The sequence below is a fragment of the Marmota flaviventris genome, chromosome 1 (assembly GCF_047511675.1).
Source record: "Marmota flaviventris isolate mMarFla1 chromosome 1, mMarFla1.hap1, whole genome shotgun sequence".
Lineage (NCBI taxonomy): Eukaryota > Metazoa > Chordata > Mammalia > Rodentia > Sciuridae > Marmota > Marmota flaviventris.
In genome coordinates this window covers 136,738,722-136,766,114 of record NC_092498.1, presented here as the reverse complement: position 1 = coordinate 136,766,114, position 27,393 = coordinate 136,738,722, and the positions used below count along the sequence as shown (strand labels likewise).

The 27,393-nt window shown below is 43.0% G+C and overlaps 1 protein-coding gene across 1 annotated transcript in view; it reads left to right on the top strand.

The window, feature by feature from the left end:
- Positions 1-27,393, top strand: part of Cfap251 (cilia and flagella associated protein 251) — a 67,034-nt gene that overhangs the window by 13,873 nt on the left and 25,768 nt on the right. Inside the window, exons 7-16 of the mRNA XM_027949106.2 lie at positions 5,692-5,803; positions 6,061-6,141; positions 11,891-11,968; positions 13,516-13,566; positions 16,117-16,331; positions 18,807-19,001; positions 19,724-19,974; positions 20,296-20,447; positions 21,661-21,834; positions 22,925-23,109. Of these exons, the coding sequence (XP_027804907.2) occupies positions 5,692-5,803; positions 6,061-6,141; positions 11,891-11,968; positions 13,516-13,566; positions 16,117-16,331; positions 18,807-19,001; positions 19,724-19,974; positions 20,296-20,447; positions 21,661-21,834; positions 22,925-23,109 (1,494 nt within the window). The remainder of the gene's footprint in view (positions 1-5,691; positions 5,804-6,060; positions 6,142-11,890; positions 11,969-13,515; positions 13,567-16,116; positions 16,332-18,806; positions 19,002-19,723; positions 19,975-20,295; positions 20,448-21,660; positions 21,835-22,924; positions 23,110-27,393) is intronic.

Below are 27,393 nucleotides of genomic sequence, written 5' to 3'. Positions count from 1 at the left end.
GGTCTGCTTGGCAGCTCATGCCCCTCTTGCTGGTGACGCTGGAAAGGAGTCTGCAGGAATCAAGGTGGCCACCCTTCAGTGCCCTTCTTCCTAATCATGAAGCTCAGCATTTGTGCCCCCCTCAGCATCAGCTGAGGAATTGAGGGACTTCTAGGGGCCAGCGCAGCACTGCTCAATGCGTGACACACAGGCTGAGCTGGCCCGTGCTGAACAGGAAGCAGAGAAAGTGAGAGGAAGCTTCTGGGAACTCAGTGGCCATCTGACCTTGCCACAGTGTTTTTACTTTATGAAAGCATTTGTCTGCAGTAGAGTGACAAATTTAGAAAGAGTCCTTCACCTCAGGTAGTTTGGGAAATGCTAGGCAAGAAGCTGCGTGGGCAGCTGGGTGTGGGCAGGCTGCTGTATTGCTTGGGGCAACAGCTGCCAAGCAGGAGGCTGGCTTAGCTGGGAATGGGACTGGGAATTTGGAAACGCGAGTGCAGCTCGGTTTAATCACTGGGAATACAGTAGATGTCCACCAAAGTGGAGGGAAAGAGCCCTGGAGTTCCAGAAAGCAAAACTGCAGCGTGTGGTGACGCCTACATGCTGACTTGGTGGATTCCTGAGTGACATGGTAGCCACGTGGCCAGGAGGAAGAGCGCGCAGGCTCTGGGGCCACCTGGCTTCCATCCCAGTCCTGCTGTGTGCTTCCTGTGAGGATTGGAGGCCTAAAGAAACCAAGTGACTTTCCCATTTGTGGAAAAAATGAGGCTAATACCTACTGTTTGACTTCTTGAGGCTGCTGTAACAAATTACCACAAGTTGGGTGGCTTAAAATAGCAAAAGTTTACTCTCTCATAGTTCTGGAAGCCAAAAGCCCAAAATCAAGGTGTCAGCAGGTTGGTTCCTGCTGGGGTCCTTCCCCTGGCTTCCACAGCTTGTGGCACCCCTCGGCGTTCCTTGGCTGTGGACGCAGCCCCCCAGCCTTTGCCTCCATCTTCGCAGGTGTTTCCCACCCCCCACCCCGTGTCTCTCAGTCTTCATTCTTCCCTGGGTGTTGGGCCGTCCTCATCCAGTATGATTTCATCTTGACTAATTCCATCTGCAAGACCCTGTTTCCAATGAGTCACATCCTGAGGTTCTGGGTGGACAGGAATTTGGGGGCACACTGTTCGGCTGACTCTCACAGGATTGTTGTGAAAATCAGGTGAATCCACACCTGGCCCAAGATAGATGCTCATAGCGGGGTTTTCTTTTGTAATCCCTGTCCTAGAGGCAGAGAGCAGCTCTAGATTCTCCAACAGGAGCTTAAGGCCCTGGTTGGGTGTGTGGGGAAGGGAGAGGCAAGTCCAGGGGAATGAGAAGGTTAGGCAGAAGTCCTGTTAATATCCTGGAGCGAGGGTCTGGAGCGAGGGTCGGGTCCCCCAGCTTCCTGGAGATCTCCACAGGCCACGCCACCCAGTCTCCACCCTTACCTTACTTGGGTCTCAGTGGCATCTGACACTGCATTTCCTGTGGCTTCTCTGACACCACAGCCCCCTAGTTCCCTTCTGCTATGGCCCTTCCTTCTAGTCTCTTCTCAGGATCCCCTTCCCGGCCATCCCTTGAACACCACCCATGGTGACAAGGCCACCAGCACCATTGTTCCCCAGATAGGAGAGTCTAATCTCAACAAGGGCTCTCTCAGCATCCCCTCTTCTTCCTGATGAGGAAGTGCTAGAGGACTCTCCACCTGGATGTCCCTGGGCCTCTCCTGCTGAAAGAGGAGTTTTGGGAGGGATCTCCCAAACTGCCTCGGTGACCTCCCCACTGCCTGGCCTCTCCTGTCTCCTCTTCTCTCCCCTCTCCCCTCCGCTCTCTCACCTGGGCTATTGCAACAAGCTCCTGGCTGATCTCCCTCCCAGCGGTTTACTGTGTGACTCATTCTCCATGACACAGATCTTATTTCATTGTGATAAAATATACACAACTTAAGGGATTGTGGCTGGGTGGTAGAGTGCTTGAGAGGGCCTGGGTTTGATCCTCAGCACCACATAAAAATAAATAAATAAAATAAAGATATTTGTGTCTAACTACAACTAAAAGAAATAAAAATAAAATATATGTATATACGCAACTTAAAATTTACCACTTTAACCATTTAAAAATGTGTAATTCAATGGTATCAATTATAGCCACCATGTGCAACCATCACCGCTTTTTCCACAAACTGAGTGGCATTTTTATCACTCAAATAGAAACTCTGGACTCATGAACTCCGCATGCTGTCTTGCCCAGGCCCTGCCTTCTGCCTCTGTACATGTGTCTACTTTGGACATTCATAAAATCACTCAATATATGGCCTTTTGTGTCTGGCTTCTTTTACCGAGCATGTTTCAAGATTCATCTGTGTCATAGCATGTGTCAATGCCTCATTCCTTTTGATGACTGAATCAACATTCCATTATATGGATAAATCACATATTTATTTATTTGTTTATATATTATTTTTGCAGTATTGGGTGTTGAATCTAGGGATGCTCTACCATTGAACTATATCCCTATCCCTTTTTTTTTGTATTTTTTATTTTGAGACAGGGTCTTGCTTAGTTGCTGAGGCTGACCTTGAACTTATGATCCTCCTGCCTTAGCCTCCCCAGTAACTGGGATTAGAGGTATGCACCACTGTACCTGGCTTATCTGTTGATTTTGATGAAAACGCAATTATTTTAATCCACTTCAACTGAAAGCTGAAGTCTTGGCTAGCTTTCATCTCCAGTCCTAGTGCTCTCTCCAACCTGGCCACAAGGGAAAGTCACCACCTCATGCAGCAGGATGTCCACAGAACCTGTCTCAGAGGCCTGTCAGCTGTGCCTCTTCCCCTGGACAGAGCTCGGCCTGTTATGAGCAGTTCTGGCCTGTTGATCTTTTATTCATTATGAAGCTGTTCCCCTGCTAGATGCAGCATCTTGAAGGGAGTGACATTTTTTTTTTTCCTAAATCGAAAATAAAGCATATCTGTGATTAACAATTCAAATGTCACGTGGATACAAGTTTTGTGATCTCCCAAATGGTGACTTTGGGACCCAGAAAAGATTACTCAGAGAATGTTTTGGCTTTAGAATTAATATCCTCTGTATTGAAGTGACAGATTACAAACAAAATGCTTCCTTAAATATTTTGTTCACTTTCTCATTTATAAATCTAGCATATTTTTGTGATCACTTTTGAGAAAGCTTGGATTAATGTTTGGCTTCACAAATTTGACTATTAGCTCTTTTTAAGCATTTTAAACTGCATTTATAAATTTAATATATTCAGTTTTACATGTTTTTAGTAGTCTAACAAATTCTTCACTGGTACTTAAGTAATTCTTAGAAATCTAATAAATTTAGTCACAAATATGGCAAATCTTAAGTTGTCTTAAGTGTTATAACATTGTACAACTTAATAGGATTTCAATTTAAAATCACAAGTCTAAATCCACTATGTGTTTTAAATTAGAATCAAATCTAATCTGGTAGAAACTTTGATATGTGAAATTCTCTTAAACATTATGCATTCCTTAAAAAAGAAGAACAAATTTTCTTATCATAAATATGTTACTTCTATGGATTTGACTGACTTCTCCATGTTTAATTCTAAATGTCTTCAGAGATGAGATACATTTTCCCACTGAGAACTCCACTGTGTCACTCCCAAGAATCTGAGGGTTGCCTTTCAAGTGAATTGTGAAATGACAGAACCTGAGTAGGCCTCAGCTGAGACACGGACTTGATTAAGACAGTTGGGGTGCCAACGTGACAAACTTAGGCCCATTTAAATTCACTGGGAACAGGACACCATAGTGGAACAAAGTGGGGCGCAGCCTGCCTGGCTCCCATCCTTTTTTTAAAAATATTTTTTTAGTTGTTGATGGACCTTTATTTTATTTATTTGTATGCGGTGCTGAGGATTGAACCCAGTGCCTCACACATGCTAAGGCAAGTGCTCTACCACTGAGATACAGCCCCAGCCTCTGACTTCCATCTTACTGCCACCCACTCTCCCCTCACAAGAGAAGCACGTGGACCCCCAACCCCATGTTACAGCCCACCTGCTCCAGTGCTGCTGGGGTTTCTTGCTTTCTTTGTCTGTCTCAGGTATGTCAAGGTCATCTGCTTAAATTCTGCACACGTCAAGCTCCACCTGAGCTGTACAGTTGTAAGTCCTTACCAGGGACACATACAGAAGCGTGCAGGTAGAAAAGGAAAGTCCCTTCTCTGCCAGACCATCTCCAGACTGCAACCACCGTGGACAGTCTGCAGTCGCTCCTACAGGCCTTTCTCGTACATATAAATGCCCTCACACCCTGAGGTTCTGGGTGGACAGGAATTTGGGGGCACAATGTCCGTCTGAATCTCACAGGATTGTTGTGAAAATCAGGTGAATCCACACTGTGTGCCACAGTCAAAATGACACTATGGATTTGTTTCGTGATATGCTCTTCTCACAAAGTTCTCGGTCACTCTCTCAGATCTATCCCATTCTTTTTGTGGCAGCCAAGTTTTTCCACTCGATGGCTTTGCCATAATAGTTTAAAATAATTCTTATTTTAACAGGTTTGTTTTGCTTTTTTTAATTTTGCTGTTAACACAGCATCACCAAGAAGATGCATCTTGGTTTATTTTGTTTAATTTTCCTATTATTTCTCTAGAAAAGTTACAGGAGTTGCAATTGCTGGACCTTAGAGTACAGATAGGGTTTAAAATTCAGATAGTCAGAGCTACATTGCTCCCAGGAAGGTGGTGCTTATTTGTTCTCTGTGTGCAGGGGGCACCCATTTTCCTGAGCTGGGCACCTCCTAGTTGTGGTTTTTATATTTGCATCCTTCATGCCTGGTGAAGCGCCTCATGCTGAATTGGCACCTGGGAACAGGTGACAGGGCCACTAGAGCTCGTGCAGGGTGAGCTCTAACACACAGCATTCGTGTCCTCTTCCCTGTTAGGCTGTTGGTTGTTACTGAGGCAAATTCACAAAACATAAGATTGGCCATTTGGATGTGTGCAGGTGGTTGGGCATTTAGTACATTCCCAATGTTGTGCACTCATCCTTCTGTCTAGTTCCAAAATATTCTCATCCCCTCCTACTGTACCCAGTAGGAGCAGAAGCCTCCCATCTGCTCTCCAGCCTCTGGCAACCACATCTGCTCTCTGTCTCTGGATTTGCCTGCTCTGGACATTTCATATCAATGGAACCACAGAATGCATGGCCTTTGTGTTTGTCTTCTTTCACTAGCATGTATTTTTGTGGGGCAGGAGAGGGATACTGGGGATTGAACTCGGGGGTTCTTGACCACTGAGCCCCAGCCCCAGCCTATTTTGTATTTTATCTAAAGACAGGGTCTCACTGAGTTGCTCAATGCCTCACTTTTGTGGAGGCTGGCTTTGAGATCCTCCTGCCTCAGCCTCCCAAACTGCTGGGATCACAGGCGTGCACCACCGCACCCAGATAGCATCATGCTTTTAAGTTTTGTCTGCGTTGTAGCCTGTGTCAGGGCTTCACTCCATTTTATGGAATAGTGAGTAATAATGAATAAATTAACTAGACACAGATATTCTTATGTTGTTATTAGTGATTAATAATGAGTCAATTAAACATAAATATCCTATTGTGTAGATAGACCACATTTTGCTGTGGTTTTGGAAGGTTTGAGCTGAGCTGGACGCTGTTCCTCCCTGTCCTGTTTTGCAGGATTCCTGTGCACACCATATTTGACAGCTGCCCAGAAGGTAATGGCATTAGGGCAATAGCCATTACCCGTGACGCCAAGTATCTGGCAACCATCTCAGATGCTGAAGTCCAGGTAAAGGGCCCTCTGGGTTGGCCTCAGCAAGCTGGTCAACCTGTCAGGTGTCCCCACAGTCAGCTCTGCTCCAGCCAGCTGGCCTCTGAAGTATTCCCAGGAGATGACCAGACTCCATGGTGCAGAGTTGGTGCTTCCTGCTTTGTGGCTTGGCTTGTGGTCCATTGCTTAGTTGCCTGATGTTACCATGTCACCACAAGGGACATAGCTCTCTGCAGCAGCCCTCAGAGGCCTTCTCACTGTGCTCTCCTTTGTAGAAAGTGTGCATCTGGAAGTGGACTTTGGCAGTGGAGACGCCGGCGTGCAGTCTCCTTCTCCCCAAGGAGTATGGTTTCCAGGTAGGTCAGTCTGGTCCTATAACCCTCAGCCTGACCTCACACTGAAGCCAGGTCAGAGCCTACCTTTTGCTTTGGTGGAATTCTGCTGTGGTGCAGCAGCACTTTTAAAAGTACTTTCATATCCCAGGCCTTGTTTATCTTTGCTTAGAAAAGCTAATATAGTTCAAGCACTTATTATGTGCCAGATTTGGCTAAATTCTTTACTTTCGTGATCTCACATAATCCAGGCAAACATGCTAGCAAGGAGATATTAATGTCTGTGGACTATTAGTAATTATTCAATAATCGGTCTGAAGTCACCCAGCTAGCAGACTTTCCTCTTCTAGACACGTGCTCTTAACTGCTTCTAACCTTATCAGAAGCTCATTGAAGTATGGAGAGAAATTATCATTATTCTTCTCAGTTTACATGAGGTGACTTGCCAAGGTCACCTACAGCATTTCTGCACAGTCTCTTGCTTTCCTGTGTCACTCCTGTCTGCCATGTTGTCACAATGTCCCTTGAATCCTTCATTCGTTATACATCTGTTGAGGATGTGCCCTGTGCCGGGCACCTATCCGGCTCACAGGGTCTAAAACCCCCAAAAAGGGTTTGGGTCACTAGACTCAGCAAGATACATGTCTTTATGTAGTCCTTATGCTCTGATTCCCTCCTTTCCCTTCTGAAAAAAAAATGTCCTTATTTCTTTTTTTTTTTTTTAGAGAGAGTGGGAGAGAGAGAGAGAATTTTTTAATTTTTATTTTTTAGTTCTCGGCGGACACAACATCTTTGTTTGTATGTGGTGCTGAGGATCGAACCCGGGCCGCAAGCACGCCAGGCGAGCACGCTACCGCTTGAGCCACATCCCCAGCCCCTGTCCTTATTTCTTAAAGTGGCACTAATACATAGTCAGGTGTGTGTGGTGACTTGGCATGGGTTTTCCTATTGCTGCGGAAAGTGCCTTCAGGGCTCTGTAGAGACTGCACTGGTCTGTGGGTCACTCTGGGTGCTGGTGTCTTCTTAATAATATTATTTTCCAGTCCTTGAGCACCAGATGTCTTGTATTTATTTATATCTTCTTTAATTTTTTTCAGCAGTGTTTTAGTTTCCTTTGTACAAATCTTCCACATCCTGGATTAAATTTATCCCTGTGTATTTGATTCTTATTTATGCTCTTATAATTGTAATTGTTTTCTTAACTCCCTTTTCAGATCATTCGTTGCTAGTGTACAGAAATGCAGGAGAATTTTGCATCCTGTGACTTTGCTGAATGCACTATTTAAATTTACATTGATTATGATTAAATAGAACTTCAGATGGGTTCCTCAGTATTGCTAGCTGCCCTGGAAGCGCTCACATGTGGCTGTTAGGTACTATATTTGGCATCACAGATCACACGGAGCATTTCTATTATTGCAGACAGTTCTGTTGGGCATCTCATACCCCCTCCCCTAGTGAACTCTGCCTTCTTGGTACCCTAGCTGAGCAGGGGATGTGGCCGGAGAAAGCCACCCAGAGAGTTAATTCAGGTGACATTGAGTTCAGCCATTAAGAGCAAAAGAACTCTCTGCTGTTCTGGCTGTTCTGGTGGCTGGCTAGCCTGCTTCCCACCTCACCGTGCACACACACACACACACACACACACATATTGTTGTTGTTGTTGTTGTTAAATAAAGCACAAATGCAAAATATGTATATTTTAAAGAAGAAAACAAAATGTACCTGTGTACTTACCACTGATCAAGATATGGAACATGAACCAACCCTAGAAGCCCACTGTGTGTGTGTGTGTGTGTGTGTGTGTGTGTGTATATGTGTGTTTGGATGTTTGGTTTGGTACTGGCGATTGAACCCAGGGGTGATCTTCCACTGAGTTACACCTTCTACACCTTCAGCCCTTTTTATTTTTTATTTGATTCAGCGTCTCACTAAATTGCCCAGGATGTCCTCAAACTTTTGATCCTTCTGTCAAGGTCTCCCGAGGAGCTGGCATGACAAGCATGTGCCATCGCGTCTCTCTTTGATCCCTGTCCCCAATCTCATTTGCTTTCTTTTCTCCCTGCAGTGAACCACTATCCCAAGTTTTGTGTTATACATTCCCTGTTTTCTTTATACTTTTCTCTATTTATGTATCCCTCAATTCCATCTTATTTAGTTTGACCTGCTTTTGACCTTGATATATTTGAAGTATATTTTATTGCTTCATCTGCTCAGCATTGCTTCTGGGACTCATCCTTGTTGGTTGCCGAGCTGTGATTCTTTCATCCTCACTGTTGCTCTGAGTGTAACACAACTTACGCTGGTGATGGGCGTTGGGCTCCTTTCATTCCTCTTCCACTCTTCCCACCCCGTGGCTCCATCCAAACCATGCTTGTTGTGGTCTCCGGCATGCCAGTGGGATGACCATGTTAGATCTCTTTACTCTTCGTCTGTGAGCAGCTCCATCCATGGCTTACAAGACACTTTTTGTGCTATTGCAGAGACCAGTCTTTCTCTGGCTCCTTTGTGGATTTTTTTCTTTCATTTGCATACATTATAAATATTGGTGTTCCTCAGATTTAGTTCTAAGCCATCCTCTTTCTCCTCCTCCTCCTGCACCTTCTTCATCTCTTTTAATTCGACTTCCTCTTTCTCTATTCTCTTTCCTCCTCCCCCCTTCTCCTCCTCCTCCTCCCCCTCCTCCCCCCTCTCCTCCTTCTGTTCTCTGTAGCTTTCTTGAGTGTTCTCATCCATTCTAAAGATGCCCTGAAGTTGTTCCTCTTTCCTGCATCTCTCCTGCCATCCTGTCCAGGCCGTAGTCACCTCTACCTTGTGACTACAGCTCCTTACCCTGGGGCTCTGAGCTCACTCTGGCCTCACCCCTGAACACTCTACCCCTGCAGGCACATGATGTTCTTTAAATGAGTAAAATATATATGTCTCTCTTACTTAAACCCTTGTATGATTTCTCATTACCCTTAAAATAAAAACAAAACACCATATTATGGCCTCCAAGGTCTGATCTGATCCATTAATCAATCTTCCAACACCGAATTCTATATAAGTGAACTTGTTTTTTTTTGCTGTGGGCTTTGGCTTCTTTAAAAAACTCAATCATTTTGTTCCATGCATCAATAGTTTATTCCTCTTTATTGCTGAATAGTGGCACATGGTTGTGTTACAATTTGTTTATTCACTGTTGGTGGACATGAGTTGAGGCTATTAAAACTTAAGTTGCTATGAATGTTCATGTACAAGCCTTTGCATAAATATATGCTTTCATTTTCATGGTAGTTTTCTTTTTCTGCTTTCCTTCCCCTTTCTTTGTTTCTTGGAACTCTACCACTGAGCTATATCTCCAGCCCTTTTGTATTTCTTTGAGACAGTCTAAGTTGCTTAGGGCCTCACTAAATTGCTGAGACTGTCCTTGAATCTCGATCCTCCTGCCTTAGCCTCCCAAGCCACTGGGATTACAGGTGCATGCCACCATACCCGACAATTGTTTTTATTTTTGAAGGATATTTTCTCAGGTAAAGAATTCTATTTTCTTTCAGCACTTTGAAGATAAGATTCCATTGTCTTCTGACTTCTTCCATTTCTCTTGAGAAATCAGCCATCAATCTGTATTTCTTTAAAATTTTTTTTTAGTTGTTGATGGACCTTTTAATTAATTAATTATATGTGGTGCTGAGAATCAAACCCACTGCCTTATGCTAGGCAAGTGCTCGAGCACTTGATTCCCAGCCCCAATCTGTATTTTCAAAGTTATCTGGATACTTAGAAATTTCTCTTATTTTTCAGGGATGTATCTGTTTGTATATGGGTATGTTGTTGATTTTTTAAAGCTTACTTTTGGGGGGTTTCTTGGACCTGGGATGCTTATATCTTTCCTCAGTTTTGGAAAATTCTTAGCCATTGTTTCTTTAAATATTCCTTCTGCTATATTCTTCTCCTTCTGGGACTCTAATTACAAATGCGTTGGGCCTTTTTTATTGTGTCCAGTTGGTCTTTTGTTCTCTTTTTTCTTTTTATATCCTTTTGTCTCTTTATGATCTAGTCTGGATATTTTCTGCTATAATTTATCTTTCTTTTCTACTGGCTAATCATCTCTTTGGCTATATCTAATTTCCTTTTAAAACATCTTTTTGAGTTTTTTAATCTCCTTTTTTTTCGGATTTAAAATTTCCATTTGCTTCTTTTTTTTAAAAAATAGCAGTATCTGCTGAGATCTTCTTATCCTAGCTTTCTTGAGCCTATTAATCACAGTTTTCAGGCTGCGTCTGTTAATCTCACACCTGGACTCCTGTCGGCCTCTTGCTTCACCCCCTTGGTTTTCAGTCATTTGCATCTGCCCCTTTCATATGTCTGGTTATGTTTCATTGAATTCTCAGTGTTCTATTTTAAAAAGTATAGAAATAATTTGAAGCTTGGGATGATGACTTCCTTCAAAGAAAACTTGTTTTCCCTTAGAACTGGGGATTGAACCCAGGGGCCTCACATATGCTAGGCAAGCGTTGTACCACTAAGCCCTCTCTCCAGTCCTTTTTATTTTTATTTTGAGATGGGGTCTTGCTAAGTCGCCCAGGCTGGCCTTGAACTTGTTTGTGATCCTTCTACCTCGGCCTCCCAAGTTGCTGGGGTTACAGATGTAGCCACCATGCCCACAAAGACTCGGCAAAGTAGTCAGTCTTGGAAGGTTCTGGTCCGTGCACTTGCTTTTATCAGGTCCTCCCTCCCCCAGGCCTCTGGCCTGGATGATTTAAGCAGTAGGCAAAGGAATGGGTTTGGAGCTGGGGTGAAAGCGACTAGCCTGGAACATAAACAGCTTTCCCCTGTCTCAGCGCTGCCCCCTGTAGCCCGCTATCTCTAGCTGTAGCTGCCCACCTCCGGTGCACATTTCCAGATACAGGCCTTCTGGCTCCCCGGGGGAATTTCTCGCTCTGTTGTTGTTGTTGTCGCTGTTTTGTTTCTGCATTTAATGTTTCCCTTACTTCTGTAGTTTCTGCAGAAGTGATTTTGGGGAAGGAAGCCAGCAACTCAAACCATGCACTATCTTGGCAGGAATCAAACTCTTCTTCCAACATCTTGCTTTCGTTCCAAGATCTCTTGTGGCCCTGTCAATTTTAGAAATGTGAATGCAGAAGTCCTTGTCCACAAGGACACAGAATAGAGGTCATTGGAGAGGGGCTGGGGATATATAGCTCAGTGGTAGAATGTGTGCTCAGCATGCATGAGGCCCTGTCCCTAGGACCAAAAAAAAAGGTATTTTGAATGTTGGCTTACTTTCTTTCACTTATTCTAGTTTATAGAATTGTAATAAGTAAGACTTGAAAATGAACACACTTTCTACTGTATTCCTTAACAACCAGCATTTAAATGGTATTCTCATTGCCCACCACATGCCATGTCTTCTGTTTTATATTCCTTCTTCATTATGTATTTTAATTAAAATTATTATTTAGTTGGACACGGTGGCACACACCTGTAATCCCAGTGGCTCGGGAGGCTGAGGCAGGAGGATCTTGAATTCAAAGCTAGTCTCAGCAATTTAGTGAGGCACTAAGCAACTCAGTGAGACCCTGTCTCTAAATAAAATACAAAAAGGATTGGGGATGTGATTGGGGATTAGTGGCTCAGTGGTTAAGTGCCCCTGAGTTAAATCCCTGGTACCAAAATTATACATATTATTAACATATATATTATTTCACATTAATATGTATTTTTAACATTCAATTTAATCAGAGAGAAACAAAATATATCATGTAATATATTTTCATACTTCATATTTCAGAACTACCTTACTTTTAATCCAACAAATAATAAAGAATTGGTGAGCAATAGTAAAACACAGGCAATATATTATTCATGGGTAAGTAGAAATATTTTGATTTCTTTAAATATGGGTCAAGTTTATTCTTTGGATACAGACATTTTAGTAATATAATAATACTGTATTTAGGGAGCAATGACTATATATCAAAATGTTGATTTAATTATAGTCTTTGTTTTAGTCCCATTGGAAATTAGCATATTAAGTCAGAAACATAATTAAATTTCTTTAAGTAATAAAGCAAATGTTTATTTGAATATAGTTACAGGTCTAAAAGTATATTTTGAGATCATGGACTTTATTTCCTTTCAGAAAGGAATTAGCAAACAGATCGGTAGTAGCATATATACCAACACAGGAAAAAAGAATGACATTAAAGAACAAAGTTAGGGCCTGGGGAGATAGCTCAGTTGATAGAGTGCTTGCCTAGCACGCACACACCCTGGGTTCAAACCCCAGCATCACTAAACAAACGGTGGGGCTGGGTGGGCTAGGGTTGTGGCTCAGTGGTAGAGCTCTTGCCTAGCAGGAGGTACTGGGTTTGATCCCCAGCACCACATTAAAAAAAACTAAAACTAAAACTAAATAAACAAAATAAAGGTAAAAAAAAAAAAAAAGATGGGGCTGGGGATGTGCCTCAGAGGCAGAGCCCTTGCCTACCTTGTTCAATTCCCAGCCCTACACAAAAAATTAAACGTAGAATTGCCATATGACTCAGCAATTCTAAGGTATATGCCTGAAAGAATTGAAAACAGGCATTCAGACAAATAGTGCTACACAAACAAATACTCATTGGAGCAGCATCTCCACCATAATCAAAAGGTCAAAACAAGCCATATGTCCATCGACTGTCAATCAGCTGATGAATAGGTAAACAATGAGACAGATTCATACAATGGAATATTATTGAATGAAGTACTAGCACTTGCTATGATGTGAATGAACATCAAAAACATTTTTTCTAAATGAAAGAAGCCGAATACAGAAAGTCACACATTGTCTGATTCCATTTATGTGAAATGCAGGAATCGGCAAATCCATAGACAGGGTGGTTATAAGGGGCTTGGTGGGAGAGTTGGTTACAGGGTCTTTTTGGGGTGATGAAAATGTGATAGTGGGGAAAAAAGAGAAAATATGATAGCGGTAGTTGCACCGCATTTTAAATATAATAAATACCACTGAATTATACACTTTAAAATAGTTAGCAGTTAATTTCATGTTAAGTGCATTTTGCCTCAATTTAAAAAATGCAAAACAAAAGCACATTGACTTGTTAATTCTCAGTAATATTCATTGCTTCAGCTGTTTATTTTAGCTTTAAAGGCTTATTAATGCAGAATTAAAATTCTTATTAACTACCATTTAAAGTCTCAGTCACTCTGGCATTTTCTGTGTATTCGCTTTTCTTTGAGAATTTTTTAGAGGTTCCTTAAGATGGTAGGTTCTCTTAGCTGTAGAGATTGCAAATCTCTGACCCTGTTTAGATGTGTTTGTTTTGATTTTGCTATTATGTAGTTCCTATTTTGGAAATTGGGCCTTTTTTTTTTTTTTTTTGGTAGTGATTATTTTATTCCTTTGCTTATCAGTGTGAAGAGAAAAATATACTTGCTCACAGTGCCCCACTCTTAACAGAAAAAGTGAGTATGCCTGTTGCATTTTTATATACCAGATTCCATGGAGAAGGATTGTGTATGTGCAAGCTCAGTTGTTTCGGATCATGTTTGAATGTCTTAATATTGAACCACTGAGAAATAATTGGAAAAGTTTTACTTGGGTCCTTTGCCCTTACCAAATTGTCAGTTGAAAATAACAGAAATATTGTTAAAAGTAAATGCCTTGGGCTGAGGATGTGGCTCAAGCGGTAACACGTTTGTGTGGCATGAGTGCGGCCTAGGTTCGATCCTCAGCACCACATACAAACAAAGATGTTGTGTCCGCCGAAAACTAAGAAAAATAAATAAATAAATATTAAAATTCTCTCTCTCTCTCTCTCTCTCAAAAAAAAAAAAAAAAAAGTAAAATGCCATATAAGAAAATATCCAAAAAGCAATGGATTTTATAATGACATATTTTTTTTTTAATATTTATTTTTTAGTATTTGGCGGACACAACATCTTTGTCTGTATGTGGTGCTGAGGATTGAACCCGGGCCGCACGCATGCCAGGCAAGCGCACTACTGCTTGAGCCACATCCCCAGCCCCTATAATGACATATTGACAAAGAATGAGAATTAATTAGAAGTCATGCCAGTGGAGTAGCCGGACATGAGTAGATCTCTTAGGAAGCTGCTCAGTTTCAGATTAATTTTTTAAAGAGTGTGTTCAGCTATTTAAGAAGGTAGGGAACCAGATGTGGAGAAAGTGTTTCTTCTCACCTTCTTACTTCAAGCCCCCTGCACCGGAGCTGGAACTGGGCTTCTGTCTACTACAGCATTTCCTCCCTTTGATGCCCACGTAATCTGCCCTCAGGGAACACTTTATGGTGACTTTACTGCTCCTGTTCTTTCTTAGTATGATTTGTAAAAATTACTTTTAAAGAGGATATGCCAAAAGAAAAAAAATAAAGATGGAATGAATGGACATAAGGAAAGATGGTTCTGTGTGCAAACTTATTTTCCAGAAATGAGAGTATAAAAGTAGTCAGCTCTCATTAATCAAGGTAGCTATGTTCTATAAAGTCCCTGCAAGTACTGAATTAGTGAATAGTGACCTATCACTCCCAGGGGAAATACAGTGGGTTCCTGTGAGCCCCTGGTCACATCTTTAACACTCAGCATCATTTTATGTATGTTTCTGCTTAAAGACACCATTAATATACAACACTGATTTATTAACAGGGGGCTCATGATGAATAGCACTAGAACTTTTCATGCCTGAATGAAGCTCATCTGACATGCATTTCCTCCACAGGGCACATCACAGCCTTCTTGTACTTAGGACTCTAGGTAGCACTTCAGCATTAAGTTTGAGGGCTGGTTTAAATACTGAAATCACCAACAAAAAACACCAAAAAATGTGTGCCACACAGCACTAAATGGAAAGAACATTTTTTTATAGTATGAGAACTGAAATAAGAAGGCAGAACCCTGGACTGGGGCTGTGGCTCAGTGGTACAGCACTTGCCTAGCATGTGTGAGGCACTGGGTTCAATTCTCAGCACCACATATAAATAAATAAATAAAGGTCCATCAACAAGGTGGTGGCAGAACCCTTCCTTGTTTGACTTTCAGCTGGGAAAGTACGTGTCATGTAAGTCAAGTTTTGTTTTGTTTTGCCATACTGTAAATACACATATATGCAAATGACTGTGAAAGTACTATATTGATTTAGGGTTACAAATAAATTCTAGCAAGTAGATGAAATTCACAAGTACAGAATCAGCAAATAATGAGCATGTACTGCAAATTGAAATGGTAAAAATGCCTTATGTTGAAACAGTGCTACTCTTAGAAAGAACTTGGTGCTCTTGTTTGGCCAATTTTTCTTTACTGATCCTCTTGGGTTGGGTCAGAGGACACAACCCCACAATCTTCTTGGCATACTTAGAGAACTAGGCAGCAGACTTGCTTTATCACATTGCTGAGTTTCATTTATTTCATGAACATTCACTAAAAAGGCTTTTATCATTGTTCTGTATTCTTTCTATACTTCAGCTCTAAGACACTGCCTAAGAAGAATGGCCTAGTGCCTTATTTTGTAGTACAGATTTAATAAGGAGTCTTATTTAGGGCATTTCTATATAAGTGTTTAAATAATTTTTACTGATGTGAAAATATCTCATGATCAAAGGAAACTGGGGTAATTATTTTATGATATGTTACAACCAGAGCATGCTTTTGCTCATGAAGGATGTCAATTTCTTTATCAGCCTCTGAAACCTCTGTAGAAGTTGGCCTGGTATAAACAGTGATTACCTACTCTTTTATTTGCTTTAAACAAGCAGTTTAATTGAACGCAGTACATAACCCATCATTTGCTCTTAGTAAACTTTAGGAGGTTCAGGACTGTCAGGACCATGGCAAGAGCCATGGGAGAAGGCCTTTAGTGATTCTTTATGTTTTTTTCCTCTTTCTTTTTTTTCTCACTTTATTTCAGCACAGTTTTATAAAAATGTTACATTTTTTGACAAATGCTTTGTTTTGTATCTATTACCAATAATAACTCATACTCTGTCTTTTGAAACACAGACATTCAACAAGCTTGTGGGAAAATTTAGCCAGTCCGTCTTTCACTTGAATTTAACACAAATACTCTCGGCGACGATGGAAGGGAAGCTGGTCGTCTGGGATGTACACCATCCCCCGGAGTCTTCCTCCACCCTCTTTAGCTTTCCCTACATCAAGCCCTGTAAACTGGTACATCTGCAGAGGGAGGGCATCACCGTGCTCACCACAGTTGATAAGTAATTAATCTAGTTAAAAAGTAGCTATAGATGATTGTAAAAATGCTTTAGAACTCTTTCTGTGCACATGTTTAGTATATGCATAGAATATTTCTGGGGAGACTCATAATTAACTGAGAACATTGGTTGCCTCTGAGGAAAAGAAGTGAGAACAAGAACTAAGGGTTGGGGTGGAGTTACTTCTTTTTATAGTCCCATTTGTACTAATTGGATTTTTTTAAGATCACAGGCCTGTGTTATGTTTTTAAAAATCCCTTTGTGTTGGTGAAACAAAAAGTAACTGAAGTTTTTTCTTTGGTGCTAATTACACTTGTTTTGCACCCCAAATTTTGCATACTTTACATTTAAAAAAATAACTCAAAGAGCTGTCTTGTTTCCATCTGATTGAAAAATGACATTTATGCATTGTGTGAAGATCAAATGCATCAGAACTTTATAGAATTCACTAACTTCATTTTGAGGGACTGTGGAGGCTCACAGATGATCTAAAACCTTGCTTAGAACAGAGTTCACATTCTAGCTGCAACTTTTCCTGGCTGGATGACCTTGAGCAAGAAACTTAACCTTGCTAAACCTACATCTCTCCATCCACAGAGTGGGCACCACAGCACTGTCTCTCTGTGAGTTATTTTATGAGGCTTTCATGAGACAAGTGTGTAGAACTCTGCACACTGCTTAGCCTAGAGGTGCCCCTAGGTAAGTGATAGCCATCATTAGTGTGCTAGAGAAGTTCCCAGAAGTGTGGAGGAAATACCCAATGATGAGGACCTACCCATATGGTTGGAGTCACAGTACCATCTGCTTTTAAAAGACCCATTAGCTTTCCTTTGCCTTCCCTCTGATACAGGGGAATAGTGAGGTCCTGGTGTGGTTTCACAAAGAGAGGTGCAAATTGTCATCTTCACCCAGCAGTGCATAAAACAGGAGATCTGTGATTGATGACGTAGTCAACTCAATTAGTTGGGGCTTAGGGCCCAAAGAAGACCATGCCTAGGTTCCCCTCTTTCCGTGTTAGAACCAGCCAGGACCTGGGAACCCTTGAAGGAAAACACTTGGCCAGTTTTGCTGCTTCTGTCCAGCAGAGGGCAGTGAAATAAGTTCTAGCTCATTACTCTGCCCACCTGCCTTGCTTGTTAACCAGAAACCTCATTTAATCACTGTGTATAATATATGAGAAAATTTACTCCCCTTCCCCATCACAATAATTGTGTCACAGTCTTTAAAAAAAAAAAAAGCTCATTTGGGGTGGATCCAAGGACTGGAAATAAAAGCCATTTTGTCATGCGACACTGCCTTTGACTGTGATGACTGGACAGGGGTTTATGATCACTCTTACAACAGTGCCCTCCTTGGAAGCAGCTAGTATCCCATTGCCAGCCTGTGTGGTTTTTGGAGGGGTGGTTGATTGACTTGGTTGTCATCTATAATGGTATAGCAAATGTAAATCACTGTCCCTCTATGCATATGGTTGACGTTGGAGATCAGGAAAGAGTGCATGAACTTTACTTCAGATACACCTGGATTCTCTGTGTGGTCAGTCTAGCCAGACGGTTGCAGGGCATATGTAAGTCCCTTGGGATATTTGGGATATACTTACTCAGAAGATTATTCATCAGCATGTAGTGGTGTATAACTGTATCCCAGCTACTAAGGAGGCTAAGGTAGGAGGATTGCCTAAGCAGCTTAGTGAGCCCCTTCCTCAAAATTAAATTTAAAATGAGCTGGGGGTATAATTCAGTGGTAGAACACTTGCTTAGCATGTGCAAGACCCTGGGTTTGATCCCCAATACTGGGGGGAAAAAGTCTGGTACGATGGCACATGCCGGTAATCCCAGTGACTCCAGAGGCTGAGGCAGGAGGAGCACAACTTCAAGGCCAGCCTCAGCAACTTAGTGAGTTCTAAGCAACTTAGCAAAACTTTTTTTCAAAATAAAAAGGGCTGGGAATATGGCTCATTGGTAAAGTGTCCCTGGGTTCAATCTTCAGTTTCCTACCCACCACCAAAAAAATCATTGCTTATCTTAGATTCAGATTTATCTGGGCATCCTGTGTTGTTGTTTGCTAAATCCAATAATCCTAGGTCTTGAGCAAATTTTTCAATTTTTCTGAGCTTAATTTCTTAGTTGTAAAGTGGGGCAACCTCATACTTTTCCTAGATATAAATCAGACAAGATTCAATGAAGTGGGCTGGGGATGTGGCTCAAGTGGTAGCGCGCTCGCCTGGCATGCGTGCGGCCCAGGTTCAATCCTCAGCACCACATACAAACAAAGATGTTGTGCCTGCTGATAACTAAAAAATAAATATTAAAATTCTCTCTCTTTCTACCTCCCTCTCTCTCTTAAAAAAAAAAAAAAAAAGATTCAATGAAGTTTTTCTTATCATGCCCAGAGCCCAGAATCCAACATAGTCAGGTATTCAATAGATGGTACTTGCTATTACTGCTATTAACAAACCCATGTTATTCTCTATTTCAGCTACCTTGTCACAGGTGACATTAAGGGTAACATTAAGTTCTATGACAGCACCCTGTCCATTGTTAACTGGTACAGTCACTTCAAACTGAGTTCCATAAGGAGTCTATCCTTTTCAAATATCCCAGCAAATCCTCCTACTGAGGAATCAAACTTCCTTCCGGACTGTACTTTAAAAGGTGACTTTTTCATTGTCAGGTAAGTTGTTGATAAATCTAGTCATCTGGAATGTCAAATAATGTCTGGGGTCATCTTTTGTTTGCAAGTAGTGGAACATTCCTCTTGTTCCTCAGATGTGAAATGAAGAGGCCTAGCCTTTCTCCTCAGCCCTTTACCTGCTTACAGATGGTCTCCTTTGCTGATTGCGAAGGATCATTGGATCATTTTTTTAATATAAGGAACCTTGAGTAACTAGAAGCTGGGAAGTCCTTATGCTGTGCTCTCTCACCTCTGTTGAGCCTTGAGTCCTTGGCCACAGTTGCTCTCTTGCTCTGAGCTGAGCTTGTCCCAGCCACTGTGGTTAAAGGCGCTAGATAATTAATAGCCATAACATTTCAAGACCGAATTATCTGTGAGTCTGCTTAATTACCCTTGCAGTCTTTACAGGCACATCTGTATATGTGCACCCAGCTCCATATTTGCATACACAAATGAATATTTGCATGTGCAGATTAGCTAATTGTACAACTGACTGTCCATCTGCATACTTAATGACTCAATTTACATGTAGAAAAGTGGGCTTTTTTCACTTGCAAATGGAGGCTGTTGGGTATTGGTGGTGTATTTTTGGAGATGTTGGGTTAATAATGTCACTAAATTACAGATGACAGAGGCGTTTCGTGTGCAATTAGAGGCAGAATGGCTGGCGTGCCCCATTCCCTGCAAACACTGATACTGTTTGGTCTCTCCTTGGCAAACAGGAATTTTATCATTGGAACATCTGATGCCTCGGTGTACCACTTAACAACAGATGGCACCAAACTTGAGAAGTTATTCATAGAGCCCAAGGATGCCATTTATGCCATCTCCTGCCACCCATACCAACCTCTAATCGCCATTGGGAGTGTCTGTGGGATAATTAAAGTGTGGGATTATGAAAAGAAGAAGTATCTTTTCAGCAGGGTCTTTGAGAAAGGGCTTGGAATCCAGAGTCTGACCTACAACCCTGAAGGTATGTTCACCTCTCCAATCTATCACGGGTTCCAAGTCCAAAACACGTCCACAGGGGCTATGCCCGTAGCTGCCAGGGCTCCAGGAAGTTGCCCCCGATAGAGGAGACGCCTTCTCTCTGAGAATGCTGTGGCCCTCTGGACCTCCTGCTCTCTGAGAGCTCATGCCAAGTGTCCAGCTTTTCAGTTTATTTCTCTTATAGAGACTTTGTTGTGCTGGTCGCTGTCTGCTCTGTACCTAGGACCAAGCCTGGCTCAGACTCCTGTTTCTCAAATGGAATAAAGTCCTTTTTCCATCAGGGTTCTCTGGCTTGTCATTTCAGGAGCTCTGCTTGGAGCTGGCTTCACAGAGGGGACAGTTTATATTCTTGACGCAATGTCCTTAGTAAATGAAACCCCACAGGCTTTCAAGTATTCCAGGACCAGCGTGACTCACGTCAGCTTCTCTCATGACTCCCAGTATATGGCGACTGCTGTAAGTATCTTCACTGACTGCTGGCAGGTAGCTTAGCACCCTTACTGAAGATCAAAAGAGGGCCCGTCGGGGAAAGTGGGGGTGACGGCACGTGCTAACGTTGCAATGATGGATGCACAACTCTGTGGCTGCGCTAAAAACCACTGGACCTTGCACATTAAATGGGTGAGCTGTGTGGTATGTAAATTATATCTCAATAGGCTGTTTCCAGCAAGGGGTGGGGGAGGTAGAAGGCCTTTTGCCTGTGCACAAAATTAGGCCTCAGAACTTCCAGACGTGGCTTCTTCTGTGATGGCACCTATTCTTTTAATCTTTGCCTCTCATTGTTGACAAGATGAAATCTCCTTGATTTCAGAGCAGCATCCTCTACCCAGCATTTTGTATTCTGTTCCTTCCTCTATTCTTAGGGCTCATGGTCTCAGGAAGGATATTCTAGACCTTTGACCTCTCCCTCCTGCCTGTACCACTGGTCTGCTTTTCTTGGGGGAGAAGTACCTTCCCTGGCCCCCCAGCCTCTGAGCGCCTCTACTGCTGCACAAGTCGCCTCTCCTCTGAGGTGCTTTCGCCAGGGCAAAGGCATTGGGGCACACAGCTTGGGAATATGTGTCCCTCCAGACCGTGCTCTCCCACCACAGCCTCTGTCATACCTTTTCTATTTTCTGCAGCTGAACAAAGAGAAGGGAGGACAAAAACAAAGGGTCAGGCTCTTGGTTTTCCGAGGAGAATGGGGGGCGGGGCAGGACTTGGAAAGAAGAGTAAGACTCCAGTGTCAGATGAACTCTTTTTCTCCCGTCCACCTTTGTCTACTTGTAACTGTAATTTTCTCATCTGTGAAATTATTTTACTGCATGTTCTGACAGAGTAAGATTTTTTTGGATAAGATATTCTGAGTTTTTTTTTTTTTTTTTGGTACCATGGAATGAACCCAGGGGTACTTAACCACTGATCCACATCCCCATCTGTTTTTATATTTTATTTAGAGACAGGGTCTCGCTAAGTTGCGTAGAGCATGGTAAGTTTCCAAGGCTGGCTTTGAACTTGAGATCCTCCTGCCTCAGCCTTCCAAAACTCTGGGATTACAGACGTGTGGCACTGTGCCTGGGTGGATAAGATATTCTAAAAGCAAAATTGTTGTGAAGAGCATAAACATGATTCTTAAGTCATAACATGAAAAAAAATAATAAATGACTTCTGCTCCTGTGCTTGTATCCAGGATGTAAATTTCACTGTGGCTGTGTACATGGTGGTAGTTAAAAGTGGACAAAGGGTCTGGGAATATTTAGCAAGACTCCGCTCTCACCGCAAAAGCATCCAAAGCCTCCTATTTGGGGTTCACCTGGACAGCAACGAGCCTAGGCTGCTGAGCCTGGGTTCAGACAGACTCTTGGTGAGCTGTTTAGTTTTGTTTTCCTGGTCTCCAGGACTGTGTCTTATTCTCGTTACAATATCCCTGGCATCTTGCATAGAACAGGCCCGCAATGTGTGTTTGTTGGAGACAAGGCGTACCCAGCACAGTGTTAGATCCTCCCCGAGTCAGCATCTTGCCTTAACACAGCTGTGACACTGTATTGGGATTCGGGGCCTGAAGGAGGGGCTCCTGGGAAGGGGCAAGTGGGAAGGCAAGGGAATAGGGTATCCCCCACAGCATGGAAGACTCAGGCTGGGGATGCAGCTCCATGGTAGAGCACTTACTTAGCATGTATGACACCTGGGTTGAACCCTCCAAGCTCCTAGAGGACAGGAGATAAAAAGAGAGACAGTGCAAGCACAATATTAAGGGATGAAGTCAAAAGGATTCCAAAGCATTCAGTGTATCCATCTGTGGTTTCTTCCTCCCTCCTTTCATCTTCTCTCTCTACTCCCCCTCTGCCTTCCTTTTCTGCTTTTCTTTATTCTATCCATTCATCCTGGAGTACCCACTAAAACATATCTATGGGAAAATGCAGCAGGTTACTAATTTGTGATCATTAAATGCTGAGATTTAGATATGAATTAGTTCCTGCTCTTAAAGAGTTTGCAAGATAATATTAAGGGTGCAGAATAACATAACTGTAAGAGTTCAAGTTGGGGTCATTTGGACCTGAATTTGAAGTTTCCCTCTACCATTTCTTAACTGCGTGGCCTTGGGCAAGCAGCTGTGAACATATATTTGACCCTCTGTGAAATGGACACAGCTACTACTCTGAAGGGAGTTGGAATTAAACTACCCAGGGCCTTACTCATACTAGGCAAGGGCTCCACCACCGCGTCACATCCCCAGCCCAAACAGTTGGCCCTGTTTCTCAGGGGAGTACTCAGTATGGTAACTTCTTCCCTACGAGATCTAAGTGATTCACCTAGATCTCAAGTTCCCAGAGCCAACACTGTCTCCCTGTGGGCTGAGGATTAGAAAGGCCAGCACCCAGAACTTGAGGCTCCTTGAGTGAGCTCTTCATCCAGCTCAGTCCTCACATGTGTCTTCCTGGGTTCTTCTGCAGATAGAGTATAATCTCAACAAGAGCTACAAAGACAACCTGGAAGTCCTGGACATACACCGAACTGACCAGGGCAATTACCCAACCTGTATGGTCTGGTACCCGCCACTCGTCAAGGAGCAATTCTTGCTTATTTGCAACAGTGGCTACAAAATGAAACTTTTTAATTCGACCACCAAAATGTGCAGGTGAGTGCAAGGTTCGCCTGGATCAGCTCCTCCGCCCCCAGTCTGTTTCAGGTCTCCGCCCAAGGGCCCATGACATTTTGGCTACTGTAATCATCCTCCTCACTTTGCAGAGGAAACTCAGGCACAGAAACACAAGTAGTTTTCACACAAGGTCACACAGCCCGGCAGGCTAGTACAGGTTAGAGGTAGGATGCCCAGAGCTTGATGCTTATGAATCAATGAATGAGACAGAGTCTGGGGCCCAGGAAAGGTTGCTGATGCTCTCCAGTGCCTGGCTCTTCTATGTGAAGAAAGCCATGTTTTCACCAGACTACTCCCAGCTTTTTTAAAAAAAATTTCTCACCCTGGCTCTCAAAGGTGGCATCATTTGTCCCCTGTCTGCATGAGCCAGCCTCTGTTCCAGGTGCTGAAGGGGGGAGGGGTAAAAGCCAAACAGCAGGCTGTGGCTGGGGCTCAGTGGTAGAGCGCTCACCTGGCACGCGTGAGGCACTGGGTTCGATCCTCAGCACCACGTAAAAATAAAATAAAGGTATTGTGTCCACTTACAAGTAAAGAAATGCATATTAAACAAAACAAACATTTCTCCATAGTGGGGCTTACACTTGCAGTAAATGCAGAAATTGACCAGGTGGTGAGGGAGCAGGTGCCAGGGAGTGGTGGCATGCAAAATGACCCCAAGAGGTGGGGTCCTGGGAAAGAGGAGCTGCTGTTTTCAAAGGGTAGCAGGGGATACCTCAGAGTAGGTGACATTAGGCAGAGACTTGAAGGAGGTGAGGGGGCAGGCTAGGGCATTGGAGGAAAAGACCTCCAGACAGGATCTGCACATGAAGAGAACTGAAGACAGAAAGCATCTGGGTTTGATAAATGCCAGGAAGTCTTGGTTGGAGTGGAGTGGGCAGGGGAGAGTATGGGAGAGCTCAGCCTGGGCCGGGCACCTGACACCTGGCCTCTGTCCGGGTTCTGGACTCTGGGGTACAGAGGGCAAAGGTAGAGCAAGGTCAGGAGGCTATTGTAAGAGATGATGGTGGCCCCAAGGGGTGACAGGGAAGGAGTTAGGTTCTGGGTACATCGTGCAAGCAATGCTAACAAGGTTTGCTGGTCGTCATTCTGCATGCCACCACTCAGCGGCACCTGCTCTCTCACCGTGTGGTCATTTACTGCATTTACTCTGAGTGAGAGGAATGTGTCAGGCCCCCAGGGTCCTGGCCTGAGCAGCCAGAGCAGCAGGACTGACCTCAAATCAGATGAGGAAGGACAGGTCTGAGACAGTCAGGACTGGAAGTTTAGACCAGGTAAGTTTGAGATTCTACTCATCATCCACGTAGGAATACCCGGCTTAGGTGCTTGAGTCCAGAGGTCATGAAGTAAGCTGGGCTGGAGGTCAAGAGGAAAGAAGGGTGGTTTAAAGCCACAGATAGGAGATGTCGAGGTAAGAGTAGATGAAGGTTGAAGGCCAAGCCTAGGGCATGCACAGCTGGTGTCTGAGTGCAGCACCTTTCCTGCAGAAGTGGTCCTGCAGCCAGGGGTGGCCGCAGGGTGTGCTGGACCTGCAGACTTTGGGCTTGCTCCTCCCCATGGGCACAGATGTGTGTCAGCTCTGTCCAGACCTGCACTCATTATCCATTTCACCCTCAAAACCCTGTGTCCTGCTGAGGTTCAGGTCTTCCCAGTGACACAGCTGGGCAGGACAGGCAAGACTTGATCTTCAAACCTCGCTCTGACTCTGACCTCTACTACAGACTGCACAGACCTGTGCAGCCTGGCTTTGGGTCCTGCCTGGACAGAACTGGAGGGGATTTTCTGCCTCTCAGGTTTAGCTAGAAAGAGGCAGAGCCAAGCAAAATTGGGAGCGACAGCATTTCCCGGGAGCAGGTAGGTGGAGAGCTCGCAGCAGCAACTGTGTTAGAGGACAACCACTGTTGTGACGAATGTCTCAGATGAGATAGGGCCTGCAAGCCCCGGTCATGGGGTCTTTTTTCTTCCTTAAAAGTTTTTTTTTTTTTTTTTCTAGAAAGCATAAAGAAAAATAAGAAATTCCACATTATATGGTAGGAAGAGAAATCCAGTACAATTTAGCGGGGAAAAATCTATTAAAACACTTGAAGAATGTATAAAGAAGAGTTTTAGGAAGATTTTAGAATCTCTGTGCATCATCTCTAATGGATGCACACTTCTAGGGCAAAGACTATCCCACAGATACTCTGCATTTGCAGGGCAGGAGAGTTAGGGATGGCATGCCTCAGGCTTGACATTCCTGCTAACAACTATCAACAAGAGAGACTTCTAGCCACACATTTAGCAGTTTTGCCTATTGGAGATCAATCTGAAATTAGCATAAGTCATCTTTTTTTTAAAAAAATATTTTTTTAGTTGTAGATGGACACAATATCTTCATTCGTTTATTTTTTATGTGGTGCTGAGGATCGAACCCAGGGCCTCACACTTGCAAAGCAAGTGCTCTGCCACTGAGCTACAGCCCCAGCCTCACATGAGTCATCTTTTAAGAAGATAATTTATAAAGATAAAATTCACATAACGTGAATCTCAGCATTTAAAAATGAACAATGCAGTGAAGTCCCACACAGCCACAGTACTGTGCAGCCGCCACTCTTGTTTCTAACGTCTGTGTCCTTCCGAAATAAAACCCCTTGCAGGAGACATCTTCCATTTGTAGGAGAAGTAAAGCCTCATAACCCCAGCTTAATGGGGAAGGAGTTGCTTTTTCTGATAAATCCAAAATAATTTTAAAACACATTTTAAAAATACTTGAAAGAACATGAAAAGGCAGTTCACAGAAAAAGGCCAATAAACATGAGCAGATGCTCAGCAGTCTATCAAAGATGCAAATGAAAACAAGATATCATTTTTTACAAATCATATTAGCAAAGATAAAAATGATCGATAGTGCCAAGTGCTGGCAAGGGTATGGGAGTCAGACGCTCTCTCCCGCTACGGTGGGGGTGCAAATTGGTGCAACCTTTTGGGAAAGCAATTTGTCACCCTCTATTAAATTTTATCATATCTTCTGAATTCTAGGAATGGAGCCCACAGACGTACTCACACAGTTATGCCAAGACATAAGTAAAAGGATCTCTTGTTTGAAAATATGTTTTAAAATGGAAACAATCCAAATGTCCATTAATAGGGGGTTAGTTAAATGATGGATTGTCAGTACACTGGAACACGGTGCCGCTTTTAGAAAAGAAAAAAAAAGAAAGTAAGATAGTTCTCTATGTGATAACAAGGAAATATCTCTAAGATATAAGATTAGATAGAGCAACTTGCCAAATAAGCATAAACAGTATACTTCTAACTTCATATGAGATCATAATTACAAAAGAAATTCTCAAATCATGTACATCTATTTCCCAGGCTTATCCTGGGACAGGGTGCAGCAATGTGGTGTTATAGGTTTATGTGTCTAAATGTTTGAAAATTTTCACAATTAGTATATAATATTTTTTTGGTTAGAAGAAAAAGATAATTAATTTACAAGATTGTCTGATAGGCTTAATAATACAGTTATGTGGTGGCAGTTAGGTGGCTGTGTGCCAGAAACCATTCTGAGGGCTTCATACATATTGAGTAATTTGACGTCCAGTACAGCCAGTGTAGGGGCCAGTGCTGTCCTTATCCCTATCTTACTAATAAGGAACCGGAAGCACAGATAGCACCTAACCTTTTCTTTTTTTTTAAAGAGAGAGAGAGAGAGAGAATTTTTTAAATATTTATTTTTTAGTTTTCGGCGGACACAACATCTTTGTTTGTATGTGGTGCTGAGGATCGAACCCGGGCCGCACGCATGCCAGGCGAGCGCACTACCGCTTGAGCCACATCCCCAGCCCCCCTTTTCTTTACTTTGAAATTTATTATTAATAATGATGACCCATGAAATCATCCTAATTCTGTTAGAAGCCCTCAGGGCTCACTGGGTACAAATAAGGGGTCCTGAGCTTATGTGCTGCCGGCCCCAGGGAACATCTAGCCCTGGCCTGGAGTGAGCCCTAGTTATAAAACAGTCTGAATTAGAGGAGTCTAAGCCAGGAGTAGCCACACACACCTGAAGTACCAGCTCCTCAGGAGGCTGAGGAGGAGGATTGCTGACACCCAGGAGTTTAAGGCAACATAGCAAGACCCCGTCTCAAAAAAGAAAAGTTGAATTAGAGAAGTGTCACCAATACCGTTGCAATCTGATGCATGAGCACAGATGGGCTTTGGAAATCTGTGTGTAGCACGCACCTGTGTAAATCAGACACATGGAACAAAGCGTAGATGTCATCCTCA